Raw genomic sequence first — 21,220 nt, 5'->3', positions numbered from 1 at the left:
TAATACCTTTCATGCAGCATGTAAGAATAAAGTACATAATAAAGTTACACTACCACCCTTAAAACAATCAGTCACTTCAGCAACAATTCCACTTTAACTTCTGTAACTGATCTACACAGAATCACACACAGTAAACAGTGATTCATTGACTTTATTTTTTAAAAAAGTGAGTAAACCTTTTTATTAAGTTATTAGTTGATTTTACCCAAAAAAGAGAATAAACCTGTTGCCTTAAAATGATTAAGTAAATAAACTATGTGTTTAATTATAAAAATTAAGTTTATTCAACTTAAAAGAATCAATGGGTTTACCCACTTTCCTAAAACTAAAGTCAACTTGTCACTTTTAAGGCAACGGTTTACTTATGGTTTTTAAAAGTAAAATAACTAATTGATTTTTTTATTCCGTAAGAAATCACATTAATAACAATAAATGTCATGAGAAACAATAAATGCCAAGACCCGTGAGAGCAGAGTGAAGCTGCGGTCAGGCTGCACTTTTCTCCTTATAGACTTCCATTTATACGCACACGAAAGAGACAAGTTTCGCATTTTGGAAAGTTCAAGCTTGGTGAACTCTGAACTGCGAAATCACATCACATGATTGCGTGAGACCAATCAAAGACCAAAACATGACCTCTCTAGACAGAAATTTAAAACATGGACCAATCGCTCGCTTTCTTAATGTCTGATCATTTTGTTTAATCCCGCCACTTTTCGCAGGGCCGTACAACAGAATTGGGCATGCACAAACTCTAGTGTGACTGCAGCATGAGGCCGGTGGTGTGAGTGTTAACAAGCGTCACCTATTTGCCACACCGGTCTTGAGTCTACCAGAGGACTGTGGAAGAATAAACGGGAAAGTGATGAGAGAGGAAGAAGAGAGGACCAGGCCTGTAACATGGTATGTTTTGTTTTGCTATCAGTTTGTCATTCATGAAAGGCTGCCATCACCCGCTTGTTTTCTTTATCAAAGTGCTTTAAACATTCATCAGTTCTTCTTCATTCATCAGCCTCCATCTTTTGGTGGCTAAAAAGCCATCTAATTACTTTATTACAAGCCTCCTTAGTGCTTAACAGAAAAACAAACTTGTTTGGACACACTTGAAGGTATTTTTTATTTTCGGGTCAACTATCCCTATATAAACTGTAAAAAAAAAAGCATAACTGAGGCACACTGTGCATCAACATGATGTTGAGTTTTCCACTTATAAATATGAGCCATTGATGTCTATTTTCAACTACCATTTATGATTATTTTGATATCACAAGAAGACAGCATTACTGCATTAACACTTTACCAAATCATGCATTCCCCGGAAACTGACATCACTGTTAGTGCCATGCTTTACAGTCTGAACTACAACTTAAAAAATGCCCTAGCTATTGTTTGTCTACATTTTTAAGTAAAACAATCCCACTTAATGAAACCTCCAGATTTTAATTAAAAAAAATGATATAACTAATATATAATAACCAAATAACACAATAATGCTATAATGTGTCTTCCGTATAACTTAATTTTCCTGGACATGAAAAGCAATACAACTTACATGGTAACACATCTTTGTACCGATTCTTGTCCATATTCTCAGACTGCTTTGCGCAAGACATTAACATTCCTTCTTTCTTCCTGTACAACTTCTGTAAGCAGCAAAACACACACACACATGCGCTGATGACAATTATCAGCATTACACACACACATGCCAAATGACACATGCTGTAAAACAATCATGTGGCCCAACCTCAAAGTGCAGAAGCAGCGTTCCAGTGACCAAACCCTTTTCCAGACGGGCCATGGACTCCTCTAGTGTCTCTCCAGATGGATGAGTGGACAGTGGGGATATTTCACCCGGAAGCGTGAGACCGAGCTGTAGTGTGGGTTCGACTCGTAAAGAGACACCTGGATATGTTAAGAATAACATAAAAGAATTGTTACTGCCAGAGAGTTTAACTAAACTGCTGTCAGCATTATTCAACAGAGGCGGTGTTTTGTTTTTGTTTGTTTGGAACTCTTTAAGTGTTGCCATGCCCACTTATTATAAGCACTGTAGGGTTGAAGTTACTTCAAAAAAAGAAATGAATCAATAATTACATCATTACCATTGTCTTTTCTAATTACGGTCTAAAAAAAGTAATTTACTCAAAGATGAAATACTATTCATCTTTAATCAATCCTCAATACAACTGAACCTCTTTAAAATTTTTGTCAAATTTTGGCTTAACTGTATTATTGATAAATAATAAAACAATACTTCAATACTGTTATTTTAATAACAAGTTTAGAATTATTTAGAAAGCGTCCTATCATACACCAGGCACAATAAGGTGCAAGACGAGTTTGGCATGATTTGTTGCTATTTACAGACCAGCGCAACCTCAATGTTCATGTTTTGCGCCACTTTGTGGCCTCATGGGCGTGCTGGTCTGAAAAGGAGGTGTGCTAAAGCACATTATTGGCGCATTGCTGTTTTGAAGAACTGAAATAGACTGCACCATTGACCATCTAAAAGCAGGTCTGAATTCCAGCTCAGAGTCCATTAGTTATGCGACTATGCAGGTTAAAAACGCTTACATATTGCTAAATACACACAGAATGTACATTAATACACAAATATCTTTACATATGAAAAAATTAAAAAGATTAAAATAATAAAAAAATATTACTTTCTACATACATAATAACCAATAATAAAAATCACTACCACAAAAAAACACTAACTCAATTTGCATATGTATAATGTTATCATTATTAGCAGTAATATGTATTATATGCACACTTCGTTATATTTGTTTTTTTATTCGTTTGTTGGATATTAGAACTGAATTTATACATTATAAAGACTAATGATAAAGAATATTTATAAAGAATTTAAGTATATTTTAATTAACTAGTTATATTTTCTTTTAATGCTTTTTTCAGTGGATAAGTCATTTAATTATGGTAACTAGATATTCTGTAACTAATTAGTCCCAACGCTAATTATAAATATCACCCAAAAATGAAAATTACCTTATTTATTCTCCCTCTATTCTATTAATCTATTAATCTAATGATAATCATTCAGTTCTACATCAAAGATAAAGTATAACTAATAAATTATCCCCAACAACATTTTTGTTTTGGACAAATATAAACGTACACATACACAACAACAAAACTGCACCTTTGCGGCGCACAAGCAATGCGAGCTCCTTGCTGTGTGACTCTCGGCTTGCTTTGATGAACATGACCACCTGCTGATGTGTGTGTTCTGAAATGTCCCGTCCATTTATAAGCAACACCTGATCTCCCTCCATCAGTGGAGGCACACAGCGGCCGGCCTGCGAACACAGCCAATATTTGAACAAACAGAAAAATCCTGACACCCATTTGTAATCTCAAACAGCCAGGGCTTTTTATGGCTTACCGGAGATGCAAGGTTAACATGAGAGATGGCCAGGGGCATCTTCTGATCCACGCCTCCCTAAACATTAACCCAGAATATCCTGATACACGAGCTCCCAAACTTAATTAGCTGAAGGCAATTGGAACAATATGAAAACGAATAACTCACTTTGACATTAAAGCCAAACTTGCCATCTTGGTCTGGGCTGATCCTCACAAGCAGCAGATCACCATCCGCTGTCACACTCTGTGCACAGATAACCATAAAAACGGGTTTAGGATAAAAAAAATAAAATAAAATTGAGGATTTTTAGCTTTAAATTAATTAAATGCTAGCATGTTTGACAATGGCGGCATGGTGGCTTAGTGGTTAGCACTGTCGCCTCACAGCAAGAAGGTCACTGGTTCGAGCTCAGGCTGGGTCAGTTGGCGTTTCTGTGTGGAGTGTTTGTGTGGGTTTCCTCCAGGTGATCCAGTTTCCCCCACAGTCCAAAGACATGGGCTATTGGTGAATTGAACAAGCTAAATTGGCCGTAGTGGATGTGTGTGTGTGTGTGAATGTGAGAGTGTATGAGTGTTTTGCAGTGCTGGGTTGCAGCTGGAAGGGCATCTGCTGGATACAATATATGCTGAATAAATTGGCGGTTAATTTTGCTGTCTCAACCCCTTAATAAGTGATAAGAAAATGAATGAATGAATGTTTGACAATATTATTATTATTATAATTGTTATTAAATAGGTTATATATTAAATATCCTGTTGATTTCTGCGGAGGCATTAGATTTGGTATATGGGTTGTAACATATGTTTCCAGATGGATGTAAAAATGCTTTGAGATTTAAATATTTCAGCAATTCTGTGAGGTGATGAACTTCATACAAGACCTGGCAACTTGACAAACATGGACAAAAAAAGGGATTTTTGTAACTAGATTGGGCCATACAAATTACAGGTTATTTCAGGGAGAAATAACAACACAGGAGATTTTTGAATTTATGGCTTACTGAATTCCTCTGTCTATTTCATGGCAAAACCACATCAAATTTACATTATAAGTATCACTTTTCTATAATAAAATAAATATAACAATAAAAAGACATCAACAGCAATAAATATTACATAAAATACAAATCTAAAAGATTTTTATGGTTTGCAAAACATTTTATGAATAATAATTTTTTTTAATAATAAACTTTTTTTAATAAACTATTTTTAATAGTTTTTTTATAAATAATAAATAATAATAATATATACATTTTATATATTTTTTTTGTCTCTAAAAATATAACAATAAATAAACATCTACATAAAATAATGCATATGATAAAAATCTGATTTGCATTTTAAAATATTACCTTTCAAGAGTTTACATGTACAGTAGATCGGCATGCTGTGCCAGAAGAGAACTCTGAGCTTGGAGATAATTGAGCCCGGGACTCCCGCCTGGTCAATAAGCATGTAGGGGGGTACGAGATCAGGTATGTCTCGAGAGCTCCCCCTGGTAAGGGGAGGAAAAGAAGGAGATGGGTGGAAGGGTGGATTCTTCCAAAACGAAGGTAAGGTAATAGGGTGAAATTAGTCTGTTTATTGTAAACTTGAATCAATCTTGGATTATTACTGATTACGAAGGCCAGCCTCGATTAATCATATCATGTGCTTCTCTGAAAATTAGTTTGTAAAACTTCACTTAAAGTCTATCCAGATAAAAAACGATGTCTAATAACATCAAAAATAGGAAATTCTAAAAGTATATGTTTAACATTTTGGTTTCTGTTGCAAAACTGACATTTTGGGGAACTTCTCCTTTTTAGTAAATGTTAATGAGTAAGTCTCATGTTACTGATACAGCATCTTGTGCATCTCATCATCTCTTGAGCTAAAAAAAAGTTAGATTTTTTCAAAACGTTTATTATTTTGAGCACTGATCCCATTCTGCGTGCCATTTGTTAAGAACATAGCCTGTTATTAGTGGCTTTAAGTCTGAAAGTAGGATTTTGCACTCCTTTATACTTCCTGTTAGGGCTTTTTTGGCAGCTTTGGGGGGCAGGAGACGGGTGTGAAATATGGGAGACTCCTGGGAAAATCAGGAGTGTTGACAGGTATGATTATAGCACAAAATAATAAAAAAAATGACATGACCTCAGAATGTTATTGCTCTGTCAGAAGACATCCTCAAGCCATTTTGCTCACTGATAGCTTGAACTTTCTTCTGTAGGATACATAAACTAGCATAAAAGTAGTTCTTAAGTGACCGTAAAAAGTCACCTACTGTAGAAACAGTATATAATTACAGCAATTGTAATTATTTAATTTGCATTCTTTTTATTTATGTATTTATTTTATTTGTAGGTGTTTATTTTATTTTATTTTATTTAGGTGTCTGAGTTAACTCCTAAAACTGATTAGTAATTGAAAATCAAAATCTTACTGTAGTCTCAGATTTTGTGCCTTACTACTGTTTTAAGGGTGCCCTATAATAAAAAAATTTGGGTATACCCATTAGAATAACAAAAAGATCAGTAAATGGAAAAGAGCATACTGTGAGCCTCAGACACTACTGTTTCCTCATTCTCATGTAAATTCCACGAGTGTAAATCTCCAGTGGACAACAGGCCAATCAAAAGACAAAACAAACTGTGACCAGATTTATGGGCCATGCCCTCCGCATTTGCATGCAAGTCTAATTTAGGTCATTCATCCAGACCAGACGAGCAGCCATGTCATGAAGCTCTGAGATCATAAAAAAAATCTCAGGGACCATTATTATACACGCCTCATGCTGGGTTTGATAGGCAACAACGTTTTTTAGTGAAATAACAGTGCTAAATTTCCTCCATTAGTTATTTAAAGCGTATATTTCCCTTACTATGTATGATGGACTTTTATTTTGAAAAATACATCTCTATCACTCTCTTTTGTCAAGTTTAACTATAATTTAGCCTTTATCCACAAAAAATCTGGTGAGCAAAATAGGTAAACGTTACTCTGATTGGGTTTATATTTGTCCATGTTCAGTGTACATCATGCTGTGTGTGTGTGTAATATTCACGACACGAGCCATATATGGTCAATCATGGACCTTCTGAGTCTATGGGTATTTTTTGGAGTAATGAATGATCTTATAAAACCGTTTCTGGAGATTTTTTTGAACTTACCAAAGACATAAATCTACTATGCAGATATCAGAGAACAATTTAACTTATTAAACCAATGCAGTATTTGGCACCTTTAAAGTGTTTGCCAGTCAAATTCTTGTGATTTGAGAGTTAATTTTTTCCTGACTCATCAGCATGAGTGTAATGTCAGTGCACTGCTTGGATCTGTCATAATAAGAAAGAATATTTCTGACAGCTGACTGTCTTAATGCTGGACTCCTGTGTCCTGTTATTTCATTCAGCATTTACTCCTCTGCTTCATTTTGATTGCCTTTCTGAAATCCAATCAAACAGTATTCCTGACCACATCACAGAGTTTATGCATTTAAATACATGGTGACATGTCTGGGGCAATATTTTACTCGCAAATGAGCTAGTTTTATGACCAAAATGTAATTGTTGATTGATTTAAATGATTAAATGCAGTCTTAAAATTACAAACAGAGTATACACAGGAATCAGAGTGAAATTCAAAACCTTTTAAGACCTTTTTTAAGACTCTTTCCATATATTTTAAAACCTTATAACCACTTTTCAACCGGAAACAATAGCGAGATTTTAACCTGCAGTATATTTACTAAATATTAATGTAATCCAAAACAAAAACATTATTTATGTACTGAATAACAATCCATTAAATCTAGATGATTTATCAGGTTGGCGCCTGTAGAACTGCATAAATAATGGTGTTGCCTTAGTTACTGCAGTAAACACAGCAGCATGATGTCAAATCTAGTAGGATTTAATAAACTACACAGCATCCTGATATTCGCAGATTTAATTCAGGAAAACTTTAGCATACAGCCATACATTGTATAATCAAAAATGATATAAAATGTAATACCTTGCAAAATAGCACTTAAGACTTTTTAATACTTTTTTAGTGCCTTCAATATCTCTACATTAGTTTATTAACTTTTAATACCTTAAGACATCGCGGACAGCCTGTACAAATGTATTAAATATTGCACTATAATTATTTTTTATTTTTTCCATCGTCGCTGTTATGCGAAGACATGGATGACTCCAGACTATGTAATTACTGTATTTGACCCTAATTATTTTGTTAAGCTGCCTTGGGATGTTCAGGTCTTGGGGGTTGGGTTAAAACAATAATAGATAGAAGGACACCATAATGTTTACTGTTTTATTGTATATACATTTTCCTTCAATTAAATAACAAAATAATAATAATATTGCACCATAATCATTCATTCATTAATTTTCCCTTTGGCTATAACGCATGTCTTTGGACTGTGAGGGAAACCGGAGCACCCGGAATAAACCCATGCAATCACAAGGAGAGCATGCAAGCTCCACAAAGAAATGCTAACTGGCCCTGCTGGTACTCGAACCAGCAACCTTCTTTCTGTGAGGCGACAGTGCTACACACTGAGCCACCGTGCCACCACACCATAATCATGTACCATTTATTTTATCACCTTTTCCCATCCTCTCTATGACCATGAATATTTAAAGGTTTATTTATCCTGCCGTGTCCTTAAGGAATGACTCCATAAGTAAATAATAGTGGTTTTCGTCATTTCTGCATAATCTTCAAATCTAATATCGTTTTTAACTGCCCCATTCATCAAACGCAACAATCCACACTGAACTGTGCCACAGAGGGCTTCTTCATATCAATCACTCATTTTAATGCAATGATCTTGATGATGAAGCTTTTGAAGAGAGATCCTGTTGTGTGCCACGTTTCCCTTGATCTTGCGTCATCGTGTGTAATCACACTCACCTTATCCCAGACGTGCAGATCATCCTCTTCAATGGTGATGTCATCACCATGAGACCAGCTGCCGCTCCTGCGCTCCTCCTCCTGAGGTTTCCTTAAGTGTAATTTAGTTTTAATAAGTTACTATGAGAATAAATCAATACAAATGTATGGCTGTAAGACTGTAAATTTGCATGCACAGATTAGATTTATTGCCTGTAGGTATAAAACACGTCTTCGCTCTCGGTCACGTAGCTCATTTCATTGGTCAAGTTGTCCACGGATGATGGCCGAGGATTACGGAAGTCATGACGCACACGAGGGCTTCGCCTAAAAAGAAAAAATGCAGACTTAGACCTTTAAAATGATTACATTATATTTGCATAAAAAGTATTAAAGGGGGCAAATTATGATCTCTACACTGCCAGCTTCCTTTACTTAGGTTCTGTTTACTTTAGTGTTTCGTTTTAGTTACTGCTTTTTTAAAGAATGAAAATGCTCAGCGTTCAGTCTTGCTTTTCAAAAAAACAATCTCTGTTTACACTATACAGCCTAAACGCATGATATTTAACCATTCATGCTCACTGCCCATTCATGTGCATATGTTGCTGCTTTGCATACTTGCAGTCTATTAGTTGTGTAATGAGATGAGCTTGATGAATCAGGCAATGATATGATGTGCATTAGAGTGATTGTGAATAGCCGCCCCCCCAACTCTATTTTCTAAGGTTACCATTTCAGTCCATATATATCGAAATAGAACACCAGCATTTGCAAACTAAAGTGCGTTGTTTAATATTGTCAAGATGCTCTGAGGTTTCACAAGTCAAATTTCTGGGATAATGTGTATGAAAAACACAATCTCACAGCAATTTGTAACTTTTTGATTTAGTGGTTATTTCGTATGAACTCATACGATCTCATTCGAACAATTTAGTAAGATTTGCTCAGCCCCCAATGACAGTTGTGTTTAGGCAGGGTGGGGTGCCAGTTTGTGTTAGGAGCAGGGTTGGGTGCCACGCCTCCTTTTTAAAACCATACATTTTTGTTCGACTGAACTTGAAAATACGTATGTTTTCTTGTTTTAGATCAGGCTGGGATGCCAGATATAACAAAACACATGCTTTATAAAACAAATCACATTAGTGTAACGCAACCTTATCCTTTATATCAATACATTTTTTTGCAGTGGCGCAGTAGGTAGTGCTGTCGTCTTAGAGCAAAAAGGTTGCTGGTTTGAGCCTGGCTGGGTCGGTTGGCGTTTCTGTGTGGAGTTTGTATGTTCTTCCCGCGTTTGCGTGGGTTTCCTCTGGGTGCTAAGGTTTCCCCCACAGTCCAAAGACATGTGGTACAGGTGAATTGAGTAGGCTAAATTGTCCGTAGTGTATGAGTGTGAATGAGTGTGTATGGATGTTTCCCAGTGATGGGTTGCAGCTGGAAGGGCATCAGCTGTGTAAAACATATGCTGAGGAAGTTGGCGGTTCATTCTGCTGTGGCGACCCCAGATTAATATAGAGACTAAGCTGAAAAGAAAATGAATGAATGAATTTTTCTGCACTATTTCTGGACTCCTCAAACGTCTCATCTTCAGTTTCCAGTCTATAGTGGGGTGAGAGCTGGCTGAATTGTGTTTAGCAGTGTGTTGTCGTCATGGTCAACTGCTCCACAGATGTAATATACAGATACATATAATTTCCTCACCAATCTGTGTTGGGGTAATGCATTAAAAGAAATGTGAGCTACATAATAATATTACTTTTTTAAGTAACAAGTAAAGTAAAATATTACTTAAAAAAAATAAGGTCATAATATTTGCTTTGTAATGTAATGCGGGTTACTTTTTAGTTGAGTTAATTGACTTTTAATATAAACTGCTAAATGAAATCAACGTAGTCGCACTGAATCACGCACTCAATGAGAGAATTTGCTTCCTGTGGAAACAGAGACAAAGATGGCAGGCCAGAACCTTACATTTCTGCGATGGAAGTATTCTTATTATTTTGAAAGCAATGAAGAAAAAAGTGAATGAAGGTGTAGGTTATACAGTGTGGTGTTAATTGCAGAGCTTCTCTGTTTTTTAAAAAAAAAAAGAAAAAAAACTACCCCAATGTTCTGAAAGAGATCAAGCTTCGGCTAGGTAAGAAAAAGTAATGCAAATGTAACATAATTTTATTACCATAAAAAGTAACCAAGTAATGCAACTAGTTAATTTTTGGGAGAATAACTCAATATTGTAATATGTTACATTCAAAAGTACCTTTCCCCGACACTGTCACCAACTGCCTTTATTAAAGACATACAAAACACTGTGGGAATGTTTTGACAAAAGCTAGTGTGTATTTAACAGTTGACAATGAAAGAGGATTTATGGCATCTGTATGCTCAGAATGTCAGGACGTTTAATCAGACGAGGTTTTAAAGAACACAGCAAGATCATTTGTTTGATCTGAGTAACAGCTGCAAAGTAACCACCCACTTCTGATAAAGGGGGTGTGGAAAAGCAGCTCATTTGCATTTAAAAAGAAAGTTGAAAATTGTGTTTCTCTTCTACTCAAAAGATATATATATATGTATATATATGTATATATATATATATATATATATATATATATATATATATATATATATATATATATATATATATATATATATATATATACACACACACACACACACACACACACATATACATGCATACATACAGTATATAGCATGGTTTCAATGAAAAATGACCCAATGTTATTTTGAGTTGAAGTCAGAATTATTAATTATTATTGTTTATTTTTTTCCCCAATTTCTATTTAACAGAGAGAAGATTTGTTTAACACATTTCTAATAGTTTTAATAACTCATTTCTAATAACTGATTTATTTTATCTTTGTCATGATGACAGTAAATGATTTTTTGCTAGATGTTTTTTAAAACACTTCTTTACAGCCTAAAGTGAGATTATAGGCTTAACTAGGTTAATTAGGTTAACTAGGCAGGTTAGGATAATTAGGCAAGTTATTGTATAACCATGGATTGTTCTGTAGACTATCAAAAAATATATATAGATTAAAGGGGCTAATAATTTTGACATTAAAATGACTTTTAAAAAATTAAAAACTGCTTTTATTTTAGCCAAAATAAAACAAATTAGACTTTCTCCAGAAGACAAAATATTATCAGACATACTGTAAAAATGTCCTTGCTCTATTGAACCTCATTTGGGAAATATTAAAAAAAGAAAAAAATTCAAAGGAGGTTTAATAATTCTGATTTCAACTGTATAATATTATGTTGTAAAATATAATGGCCCTTTTATAATTCATCAAAAAAAAAAGTTTGTGTTGTTTGTACAATACATACATAAAATGCTTTCAATCATTCCTTTAAAAAAGATCTATAATATAGCATAGTTACCAGTTAGGTGTGTTAGGTGGTGACCGTGAGGGTAGACTCTTGGTCTCCAGTTGTTCCACTGAGCTGGACCTCACCATTGGGTTCAACATTTGCTCTCCTACCAGCTTTCGGTACAGGGGAATAGAGCTTTAACAAAACACATGCAATTAAACTCACATACTCATTTGGTGTTGGCAGCAATGATCTCTAATTAACTCCAGGAATAAAGACTGCCTATTCACCTCAGTTTTGAAGCTGAATGAGATGGTTTCCTGTTGTAGAAGGTGTGGTGGTCCACGCAGGATCTCCACAGGTTCTTACAGGCACGTGAATTTGGCATGGATAGAGAAACCACATGGTGGCCCAGCTCACCCTGTGCAATATATTAAAATGAGGAAAAACACACAACACAAATCATCAAGTCGGAAACAAAGATGTTGCCTTTGCAGTGTTCAGACTCTTTCAGGCATTAAATATGTGGCTTTATTAGGCTAATTTATGTGTTTTGTTTTTGTTTTGATGGATGAGCATGATTAGGCATGCGTATCTTACATGTTTTCGGCGTAGGTGGACAAAGAACCTCTTCCTTTTGAATGAAATTTTGATGATGTTAATCCTGAAAAGAAAGGAGGCATTCAAAAGTGTGCAGAAATAAATGACACCAGAATCAAAACAGTGGTTTGAGGGCTTTTAATTAGACTAATAACACTAATTATACTTTTCTGCAGTGTTTGTAAATTATTCATTGTAATGATAATCACAACACAGATCATAACCCGATAGTTGTAGCACTCTCAAACGTCAATTATAGTAGAGAGAAACATTAATGTTAAAAAAGTGGACTTTTTAAGAACAAAAATTAAGCATGTGTCAAAATATGTACTTACAAAGAGAGAAAGGGAAAGGGATCTGATTGGCAGAACTCACCAGGGGAAAAAGCTGGAGCAAATTAAATGACAAAACAAGGCCACGCCCCCTGATGTAATGCCCACCCAAACGGCAGGGTTGCTGGCATCCTATAGACAGGGATTAAAAAAAGAGAACTAAATCATTCATCAACATGACCAATTTAAAACAAGATTACATGTTATTATAGCTGCAGGATTTTCAATGCAAATTGCACCTGAGCATGATGCAGCTCCACTCCATACAGGTCTAATGTTCTGGCTGTATTTAAATAGCACAGCTCGGCGTCACTCTGAGAGAGACCTCTGAACACACATTCAGACAAGCACTGTTAAACTCTGCATGCGGTGAAAATCAAATAGGGCACAGTGAAATCAGTGTAATATCTTTTTCCAAATTCAGTTTTGCTTTTTCAAATCACATTTTTTTAAATATATTTTTTCCCATTCCATGCTAATTGGTAAAAAAAATAGTCAAATTAAATTAAAACTATTTATTGAGCGTTAAACTACCATTTAATTTGAGAGATAAGTATAGGGTAAGTTTAACCAGAGAAATATACTTTCATTTAAGGCTGTGCGATTTGGGGAAAATATCTACTTGCGATTTCTTGATTTTTTGACTTTTCGATATTGTGATTTCGATTTGATTTCCGATTTAATTTTGCAGTCAAGCGTTGTCTCAAAATTCTGTATTGTAGCTTCTTACTGCTAAAATGAGGTGAGCGTTAGTTAAAAAAGGAACTTACTCCAACTTCTATTCAAATTTGTTTATAAATATTCAGAAACTAAACATTAATTTGTATCTAGAGCAAACAGTAGTGAGTTCTGGCATTAGTTATCCCCTGGTGCCTTTGTGATGTTTTCATATGGTGTAACAGCTGCAAAAAACACTGAAATTGTCCTTTGCTGTTGCTAGCTACTAGATTGAGTGTCACTGGCAATAAATTTAGTTGACTGTTTAGCAAGACACTCCTCAAATAGCCGCCTGTGGTGCTTTTTTAAGTGCTGGTTGTTGTATTTCCTCATTCTGTGGCAACAATTCTGTGACAGCTCTTACAAATGACCTGTTTTTGTTTGGTGTCTGTGACTTTGAAAGCAAAATATTCCCATATTACTGACATTTACCATCTATTAATGCTTATGAAGCGGCAAACGCCATCATCCCACTTATCCACTCTTTCCTGTTTGTTTGTATGTTTTATTGTGGGCTTTCCACAGTTTGGTTGCGCAATTCTGTTTGGGCAGAACGAAAGTGTGCTCACTCAATTGGCTAGTAAGACTATCACATGCAGAAAGCAGTCATGCATTTGCTCTGGGTGGGGGAAATTATATAATACATATATATTTCATATCGCAGCCTTCTGCGATTAGCTAATCGCAATGTTTCAAACCATGATTGCGATTCAATTAATCGCACAACCCTACTTCCATTAAATCATCACCTTAGAATTATAAGGTTCTATCTGACGTTTTTGTCAAAATTGACATAATCTGATTTAATGACAATTTATACATTATACATTCTGGGATTTTTTTTTTTATAAATTGTTTACATTTTAAGATTTTTTATTTAAAATACAAATGTTACACACATACTGTTTGCTATATGGAATGCAAAAACTTTGAAGCTCATAATTATGTTTACTGGAATTTCACAATAACACAGACATAACAAAACATCTTCAAAAGACAAATATTGACACAAAACAATGGAGAAAAAAGGAAAATAAAAAAGTTCAGATTATATATAAAACAGGACCACACAAAATAAAACAGATCAGAATAAGGGCTAAAAACATCTAATTCAGATAATAATACAGTTTCAACATTCCTTTTCCTTTTTATGATAGGGCAAAGACTAGCTTCTAAATAATCCAAATATGGAATCCAAACTTTGGAAAAATGTTCTGTTTTTTTGGTGTAAAACATGGGTAAGATGTTCCAGGGGAATTAACTCAAAAATGATCTTGTGCATCTAGTGCCAACCTTTAAGTAATGGAGATTTATCACTAATCCAGTAAAGTAAAAAAATTTTCTGGCGGCAAAGGTTAATATATTATACAATTTCTTATTAGCTGATGAACAAATGCATCTATTAGGTATACACAAAATCAGTGAAACTGGGTCAAAATCCAGCTGCATGTTAAAGATCTTTTCCATTTTCCTCAGAACCAAAAACAAAACTTTTGCAGTCTGTTACAGTACCTACATCAGTTTTACATTTTAAACACAGAGGCAAATTAGAAGGGTTAAAAAGATGTCTGTGGTGAGGAGAAATGTGGAGTCATGTATGGAGATATGTATCATTTTATATTGTATTTCTCTTGTACGTGTACAAAGAGATACTTTCTTAGCCTAAGACCAAATGTCATCCAATGTTTCCTCATCAAAATCAGTATCTAAATCTTCCTCCCATTTGGTTTAAAAATCGACCCACATGATGACAAAAACAAGAACCTCTCAATAGAAGATATCTTACAACTGAAAAATCATGTTTGAACAATTGGTACTACAGCATTGCTTTTTAATTATTCATCCACACTTTGCCAGATCTGCAAGTCTGACTATGACAGAATCACCCCCACCCCACCCACATCTATGTGGGGTTTTAATATGTTATGTGCTTATAAATACTTTTTCGCATCTGACTTTCTATGATTTTTAAAGAAAATTAAACTATGGGTGTTGTGTATAGAAGGTAGCTGAGATGATGAATGGCATCATGGCTAGTATATTGACATTAGGAACACATTTTCAGGTGCTTAAAATTCAGTTAAACTACTTTAAAAGCAAATAATTACTATTACCATGTCTGACACTGTAGAAACTAGAGAGCAAGACACAAAATGCCTTACAATTCTGGTAACATTTCACTCTTTATTTTGAACCTGCATGGTTAAATTAATCCAACATTGTCACTTGTTATTGTGTAATGGTAAAGAGATAGTTCACCCTTCACAAAAAAAAAGAAAAAGAAAATTAAAACCCTAAAGTGGTTCCAAACCTTTTTAATATTCTTTATTCTGCTGAACATAAAAGAAGATGTTTTAAAGAAAGCTGAAAGCCGCTAACCATTAACATTCACACTATGAAAAACAAATACCACGTAGGTCAATGGTTACAGTTTTCCAGCTTTCTTTAAGAGATCTTCTTTTCTTTTTGGTTGAACAGAAGATATAAACTCAGCGAGGTTTGGAATAAGTGTAGCATGAATAAATGATGACAGAATCTTCAGTTTTGAGTGAACTTTTTTTAAGTAAAAGCAGAGCAGGTAGTGCCACGTGGTGTGACTAAAGCCTAGTTCACACTACAGGATTTTTTTTAACATCAGCAGTTCGCTGTGCCGTTCACACTACATGACTTGACTTTGTGTCTTTTAATCTCTGAGGTGTTCACACTACGCAACACTCTGTGAATGATCCACAAGAGGGGGGTCACACACTACATGATCTGACAACAACTCATTCCCCATCAGCTCATTCAAGCTACCAAACCACAGCCAATGAAATTTTGAGGGAGGAGTCGTCAGAAAAAGCTGAACACTATTGGCTGCTTGTGTGCTGATTACATCACTGACAGCGTTTCAAGCTTTGGAGAAAGCATTTAAAAACATCGTCAAATCAGCTGATTTATCAGCGGATTAATCACTCATCTGCAAGGTTCCAGTGGATTGATACACAGAGAGTTTTTAATTTTTGTAATTTTATAACTCTTTGAAATAAAACTAACATATTTATAACACCCTGCGGTTTTCTTACTATCAGTGTATTTCTTTCTGACATTGTTATTTTTTTATACAAAGAACTAAGCATTTTCGCCTTAAATTACCATATTGGTTAAAATGACTGCATGCATGTCTGATACTTTTCGCTGTGACTTTAAATATGTGTGCATTTTCTTGCCTAGCAATTTCCTGCTAACATAAACAAAACTTTCTGATGGCAAAAACATCAATTTACTTCCGATATCTTTCAAAACAGCATATACTGTGCTGTGAAATAGCTCCTGTTTGAAAGTGAAAATGAAAGCCAAGCCTTTAAGTGTTTTAGTATCTTAACTACATATTTATAGGCTGTATTACCAAAAAAAGATTATATTTTTAGGGTAATGGTGTCATTAAATATGATGCCAGACTATCAAAGCTTAATTTTAATATCTCAATAATAGCTTTGAATGTAAATATGTTGTGACAATATGGCGTTTTATATGAGAACGGTCAGAATGAGCAGTATGGTAATTCTAATAATTACAGAATTCTAGTTCCACTGTTAATATATCCTACTCTCATGTCTGTGCTAACGCAGAATGAAGCGAGCGCACCGATGCCCATTCTGACCAATCACAGATGTTTCTGCTGAGCTCCTGAACACACAGGCATTCAGCTCATGCTGATATGCTCTCTCATTGGCTGCAGCTCGTCACTACATCTAACCACACGTGGGGTTGAGCCGGCCGACTGCTCTGGAATATTTAGCATGCTAAATGTTTGATTTCCATCTGCGTGGTGTCGGCGACGCGTCAGCGAGCCTCGTTGATGTGTTGTTCAGTAGTGCACACATAAAGAGCGGCGAGCGCCGAGCACGCGCAGATTTCTTCCCGATCACAGCCCGATCTGTCGGCGAGCTCGTTAACTTCCAAATCGGGCTCAAATCAGGCTTAAAATCCTCTAGTGGAGGTGGGAACTCATTTGCATATTCATGAAACAACATATAGTAAATGAGGTAACCTTGTAGTAACACTGAAATTATTGTCAGGTATGAAAGGGATTGTTCACCCTAAAACCAAACAAAAATTCTTTCATCATTTTCTCACATCAGTTTGAGTTTTTCTGTTGACACAAGAAAATATATTTTGAAAAATGATAATGAAAAACAAACAAACTGGTAGCTATTTACTTTGTTTGGATGTTAATGGTTACTAGTTTTAAACATTCTTCAAAATATCTTCCTTATTGTTGAACTAATACACAGGTCCCATAAAGGTTTGGAATCTTTTTGATAACAAAATAAGAAATGAAAATGGAATAAAACTGACAGTGAAAACTGTGTGTGCGTGTGTTTGTTTTTGTGTGTGAGTGTGTGTATTGACATACTTGTGCTGTGGATGCAGTGACTCCACCTTTAAAAGGAACTCCTGGTCTTGTTCAGGAATAAAATGAGTTTTACTAAGGTATCCAGTAGGAGTTTCCGGGTTATAATCTCCAAGCTCAGCTGTCAATCAAACAGGAGAATTAGAATGCCATGTTAGAAAACTAGATTGTATGTCTCCATAATCTGCAATCTGTACATTTGACAGGGCCATTAACCCCAGCTATTTCTGTCGGAAGAAACATGGCTTTCCCCAAGCACACAGAAACATTCTCTGCTATATCTAGGCTGTTTCTATGCCAGGGCTGCCAGTCACACAGTGAGGAGCTGTAATTTCCTTGACTTACACTGAACGGAGTAAGAAGCCAGTACCACGGCTGAGCTTAAAGGACACTTCAGTCTGCAATAAAAACACATCATTATTTTTTCATCAACATTTGTCAATATAAAATATGTAGTCTATTTCTTATTTAAATGTCAGGGTACCAATGTCCACAGTGTTTAAAAATTCACATTTAATCTCAATACTGATTTGACCAGATCAACCTCTCAGTCCATGAGTCACAACTTGAAACACCAGTTTTTCAAGAACAATGGAACCAGCACCAGGAATAATTTATATTAATGTGGGTTGCTTGTATTTTTTGATTAAATCGTTAGTTCGTTCATTCGTTCATTCATTCATTCATTCATTCATTCATTCATTCATTCATTCATTCATTCATTCATTCATTCATTCACTCATTCACTCATTCATTCAATCAATCAATCAGAATAATTGTCATTAATATGGGTTGCTGGTATTTTTGATGGATTCGTTCGTTCGTTCATTTATTTATTCATTTATTCATTAATTCATTTATTCATTCATTCATTCATTCATTCATCCATTCAATCAATCAGAATTATTGTCATTGATGTGGGTTGCTTGTATTTTTGATCGATTCGTTCGTTCGTTGATTCGTTCGTTCATTCATTCAATCGTTCAATTATTCATTCATTCAATCAATCAATCAATCAGAATATTTATATTAATGTGGGTTGCTAGCATTTTTGATCATTCATTCATACATTCATTCAGAATATTTTTTAGTAATGTGTGTCGCTGGTATTTTTTTAATAATTCATTCATTCATTCACTCAATCAGAATAATTGTTATTAATGTGGGTTGCCATTATTTTTTATTATTCAATCATTTTTTCAATTTCTTTTCAGCTTAGTCCCTCTATCAATCTGGGGTCACCACAGCGGAATGAACCGCCAACTTATCCAGCATATGTTCTACGCAGCGGATGCCCTTCCAGCCGCAACCCATCCCTGGGAAACATCCATACACACTCATTCAAACATATACACCATGGACAATTTAGCTTACCCAATTCACCTGTACCACATGTCTTTGGACTGTGGGAGAAACCGGAGTACCCAGAGGAAACCCAGGAAACCCGGGGAGAACATGCAAACTTCACAGAAAAATGCCAACTAACTCAGCCGAGGCTTGAACCAGCGATCTTCTTGCTGTGAGGTGACAGAATTACCTACTGCGCCTACTGCCACCGCCTTGCCTTCATTTAATCAATCAATCAAAATAATATTTATTAATGTGGGTTGCTGGTATTTTTTGTTTGATTATTCATTCATTCATTCATTCTGAATATTTTATTAGTGTGGGTTGCTGGTATTTTTGATCATTCATTCATTCATTCATTCATTCATTCATTCATTCATTCATTCATTCATTCATTCAATCAATCAGAGTAACTTATATTAATGTGGGTTGCTGCTATTTTTGATCATTCCTTCTTTCTTTCTTTCATTCATTCATTCAGAGCAATTTTTATTAATGTGGGTTTATTGTATTTTTAATCATTCATTCATTCATTCATTCATTCATTAAGAATAATTTTTATTAATGTGGGTTGCTGGAATTTTTGATCCTTCATTCATACATTTATTCACTCAGTCAGAATAATTGTCTTAGTCCTTTTATTAATCCAGGGTCGCCACAGCAGAATGAACCGCCAACTTATCCGGCAAGTTTTTTACGCAGCGGATGCCCTTCCAACCGCAACCCGTCTCTGGGAAAGTTCATTCATTCAATCTGAATAATTTTTATTAATGTGAGTTGCTGGTATTTTTGATCATTCATTTATTTATTCATTCATTCATTAAATCCGAATAAATTTATTAATGTGGGTTGCTGGTATTTTTGATCATTAATTAATTAATTTATTTATTTATTCAATCAGTTAATTGATTTATAGAGTTCAGCTGCAAAAGCTTCTACACGGCATCTGAAAATTTCTTCTGAAATGAGCAATTTTCTCAGCCTCCTGTGTTTATGTTCAGTGATTACTTTAAGGTAATGAAAAGTATCTATTCATCGGCATAAAAGTGAAATCACTGAACCTATGTGCAGGAGCCTAAACACTTGCTCATTTTAGAAAACATTTTTAAAATGCACTTTTGCAGCTGAACTCTTCAAAAAATAACATGTTCAGAAGAGTTAAGAAATTAATATTAGCAGAAAATGCAGGAATATTTAGGTTTTCTATCATAATAAATGAAAACATCTGTTATTCCGATCAATTGTCAGTTTCTGAAAAGCTACAATTTTATGCCTTGGTGGGCATCAGCAACTTGTTTCTTTCTTTATTATTATTATTATTATTAGAGGGTAATATGCTTTTGTGTGAATGCATGGGATATTTACCTTATTATTTATATACTTATTTAGTGTATAATTATGTTTTCCTAATAGATTCTTCTTTGGTGTACTGAACTAGTGCGTGTTATTTTTATGGTGTTTGGTTTTTAAAGTTTACTTCATTCATTTATTTTCTTTTTGGCTAAGTCCTTTTTCTAATCCGGGGACACCACAGCGGAATGAACCGCCAACTTATCCAGCATATGTTATACAAAGCGGATGCCGCAACCCAGCACTGGGAATTTGTATGTTTATATGTATCCTTTGTATTTACAGTGTTTGTTATTTTCGGGCTGACCTAAAATGAACCTAATATAGCAAAAAACTAAACTTGGTATGAAAAAAAATTTATATGTTTACATGCAAGTGTAGATGTAGGTGAACTCAGGATTTACCTTCCCTCACAGATGTCCTTCCTGATTTGCAAGAAATAAAAATGCCTAAAAAACAAAATAAGGGTAAAAAGAAACTCTCACTGAATCCACGTATATACATAAAAATACATATTCATTTCTTTCTCATTTGCACATAAAAGTGAGATGTACCTAGTCTGCTCATGCTGGAGGGAGTTTGGGTCAGAGATGAAGAACCGCACTCGGAACATTAAAAAGAATGGAGGAGATCCTGAGGGAATAACATTAGGAGAGAAATAGTAATAACAATAATAACATTGATCCCAGTTAAACATAAGCATAGTCTCACAGTTTTTAAAACAAAAAGAAAGGAAATCATTGTTTTGGCAACTGGCCAGAAATGTAAGCAAAGCTATTAGATGCTAATTTGAAGGTAAAACAGAAGGTGGGCACTGAAGCGTGAGCAACAATCAGGGTCTCTTGCTTAATACTGAAAGCACATCACGTCT

The 21,220-nt window shown here is 34.9% G+C and overlaps 1 protein-coding gene and 1 long non-coding RNA gene across 2 annotated transcripts in view; one reads left to right on the top strand and one right to left on the bottom strand.

Annotated features, from left to right (window-relative positions):
- Positions 1-21,220, bottom strand: part of ptpn3 (protein tyrosine phosphatase non-receptor type 3) — a 52,642-nt gene that overhangs the window by 16,695 nt on the left and 14,727 nt on the right. The window contains exons 5-20 of the mRNA XM_682838.11: positions 20,904-20,982; positions 20,754-20,798; positions 17,998-18,050; positions 17,656-17,773; positions 12,779-12,866; positions 12,583-12,671; positions 12,208-12,271; positions 11,898-12,028; positions 11,677-11,802; positions 8,488-8,601; positions 8,296-8,386; positions 3,560-3,637; positions 3,413-3,469; positions 3,170-3,326; positions 1,748-1,905; positions 1,553-1,643 (exon numbers count right to left, since the gene is read on the bottom strand). Coding sequence (XP_687930.5) covers positions 1,553-1,643; positions 1,748-1,905; positions 3,170-3,326; positions 3,413-3,469; positions 3,560-3,637; positions 8,296-8,386; positions 8,488-8,601; positions 11,677-11,802; positions 11,898-12,028; positions 12,208-12,271; positions 12,583-12,671; positions 12,779-12,866; positions 17,656-17,773; positions 17,998-18,050; positions 20,754-20,798; positions 20,904-20,982 — 1,539 coding nt within the window. The remainder of the gene's footprint in view (positions 1-1,552; positions 1,644-1,747; positions 1,906-3,169; positions 3,327-3,412; positions 3,470-3,559; positions 3,638-8,295; positions 8,387-8,487; positions 8,602-11,676; positions 11,803-11,897; positions 12,029-12,207; positions 12,272-12,582; positions 12,672-12,778; positions 12,867-17,655; positions 17,774-17,997; positions 18,051-20,753; positions 20,799-20,903; positions 20,983-21,220) is intronic.
- Positions 18,392-19,846, top strand: LOC141378201 (uncharacterized). The gene is made up of 2 exons (XR_012392113.1): positions 18,392-18,747; positions 19,318-19,846. It is a non-coding gene; the product is annotated as an uncharacterized lncRNA (long non-coding RNA).

The sequence above is a fragment of the Danio rerio genome, chromosome 16 (assembly GCF_049306965.1).
Source record: "Danio rerio strain Tuebingen ecotype United States chromosome 16, GRCz12tu, whole genome shotgun sequence".
In the NCBI taxonomy this organism is placed as follows: domain Eukaryota; kingdom Metazoa; phylum Chordata; class Actinopteri; order Cypriniformes; family Danionidae; genus Danio; species Danio rerio.
This window is presented reverse-complemented; position numbering and strand designations above follow the sequence as displayed.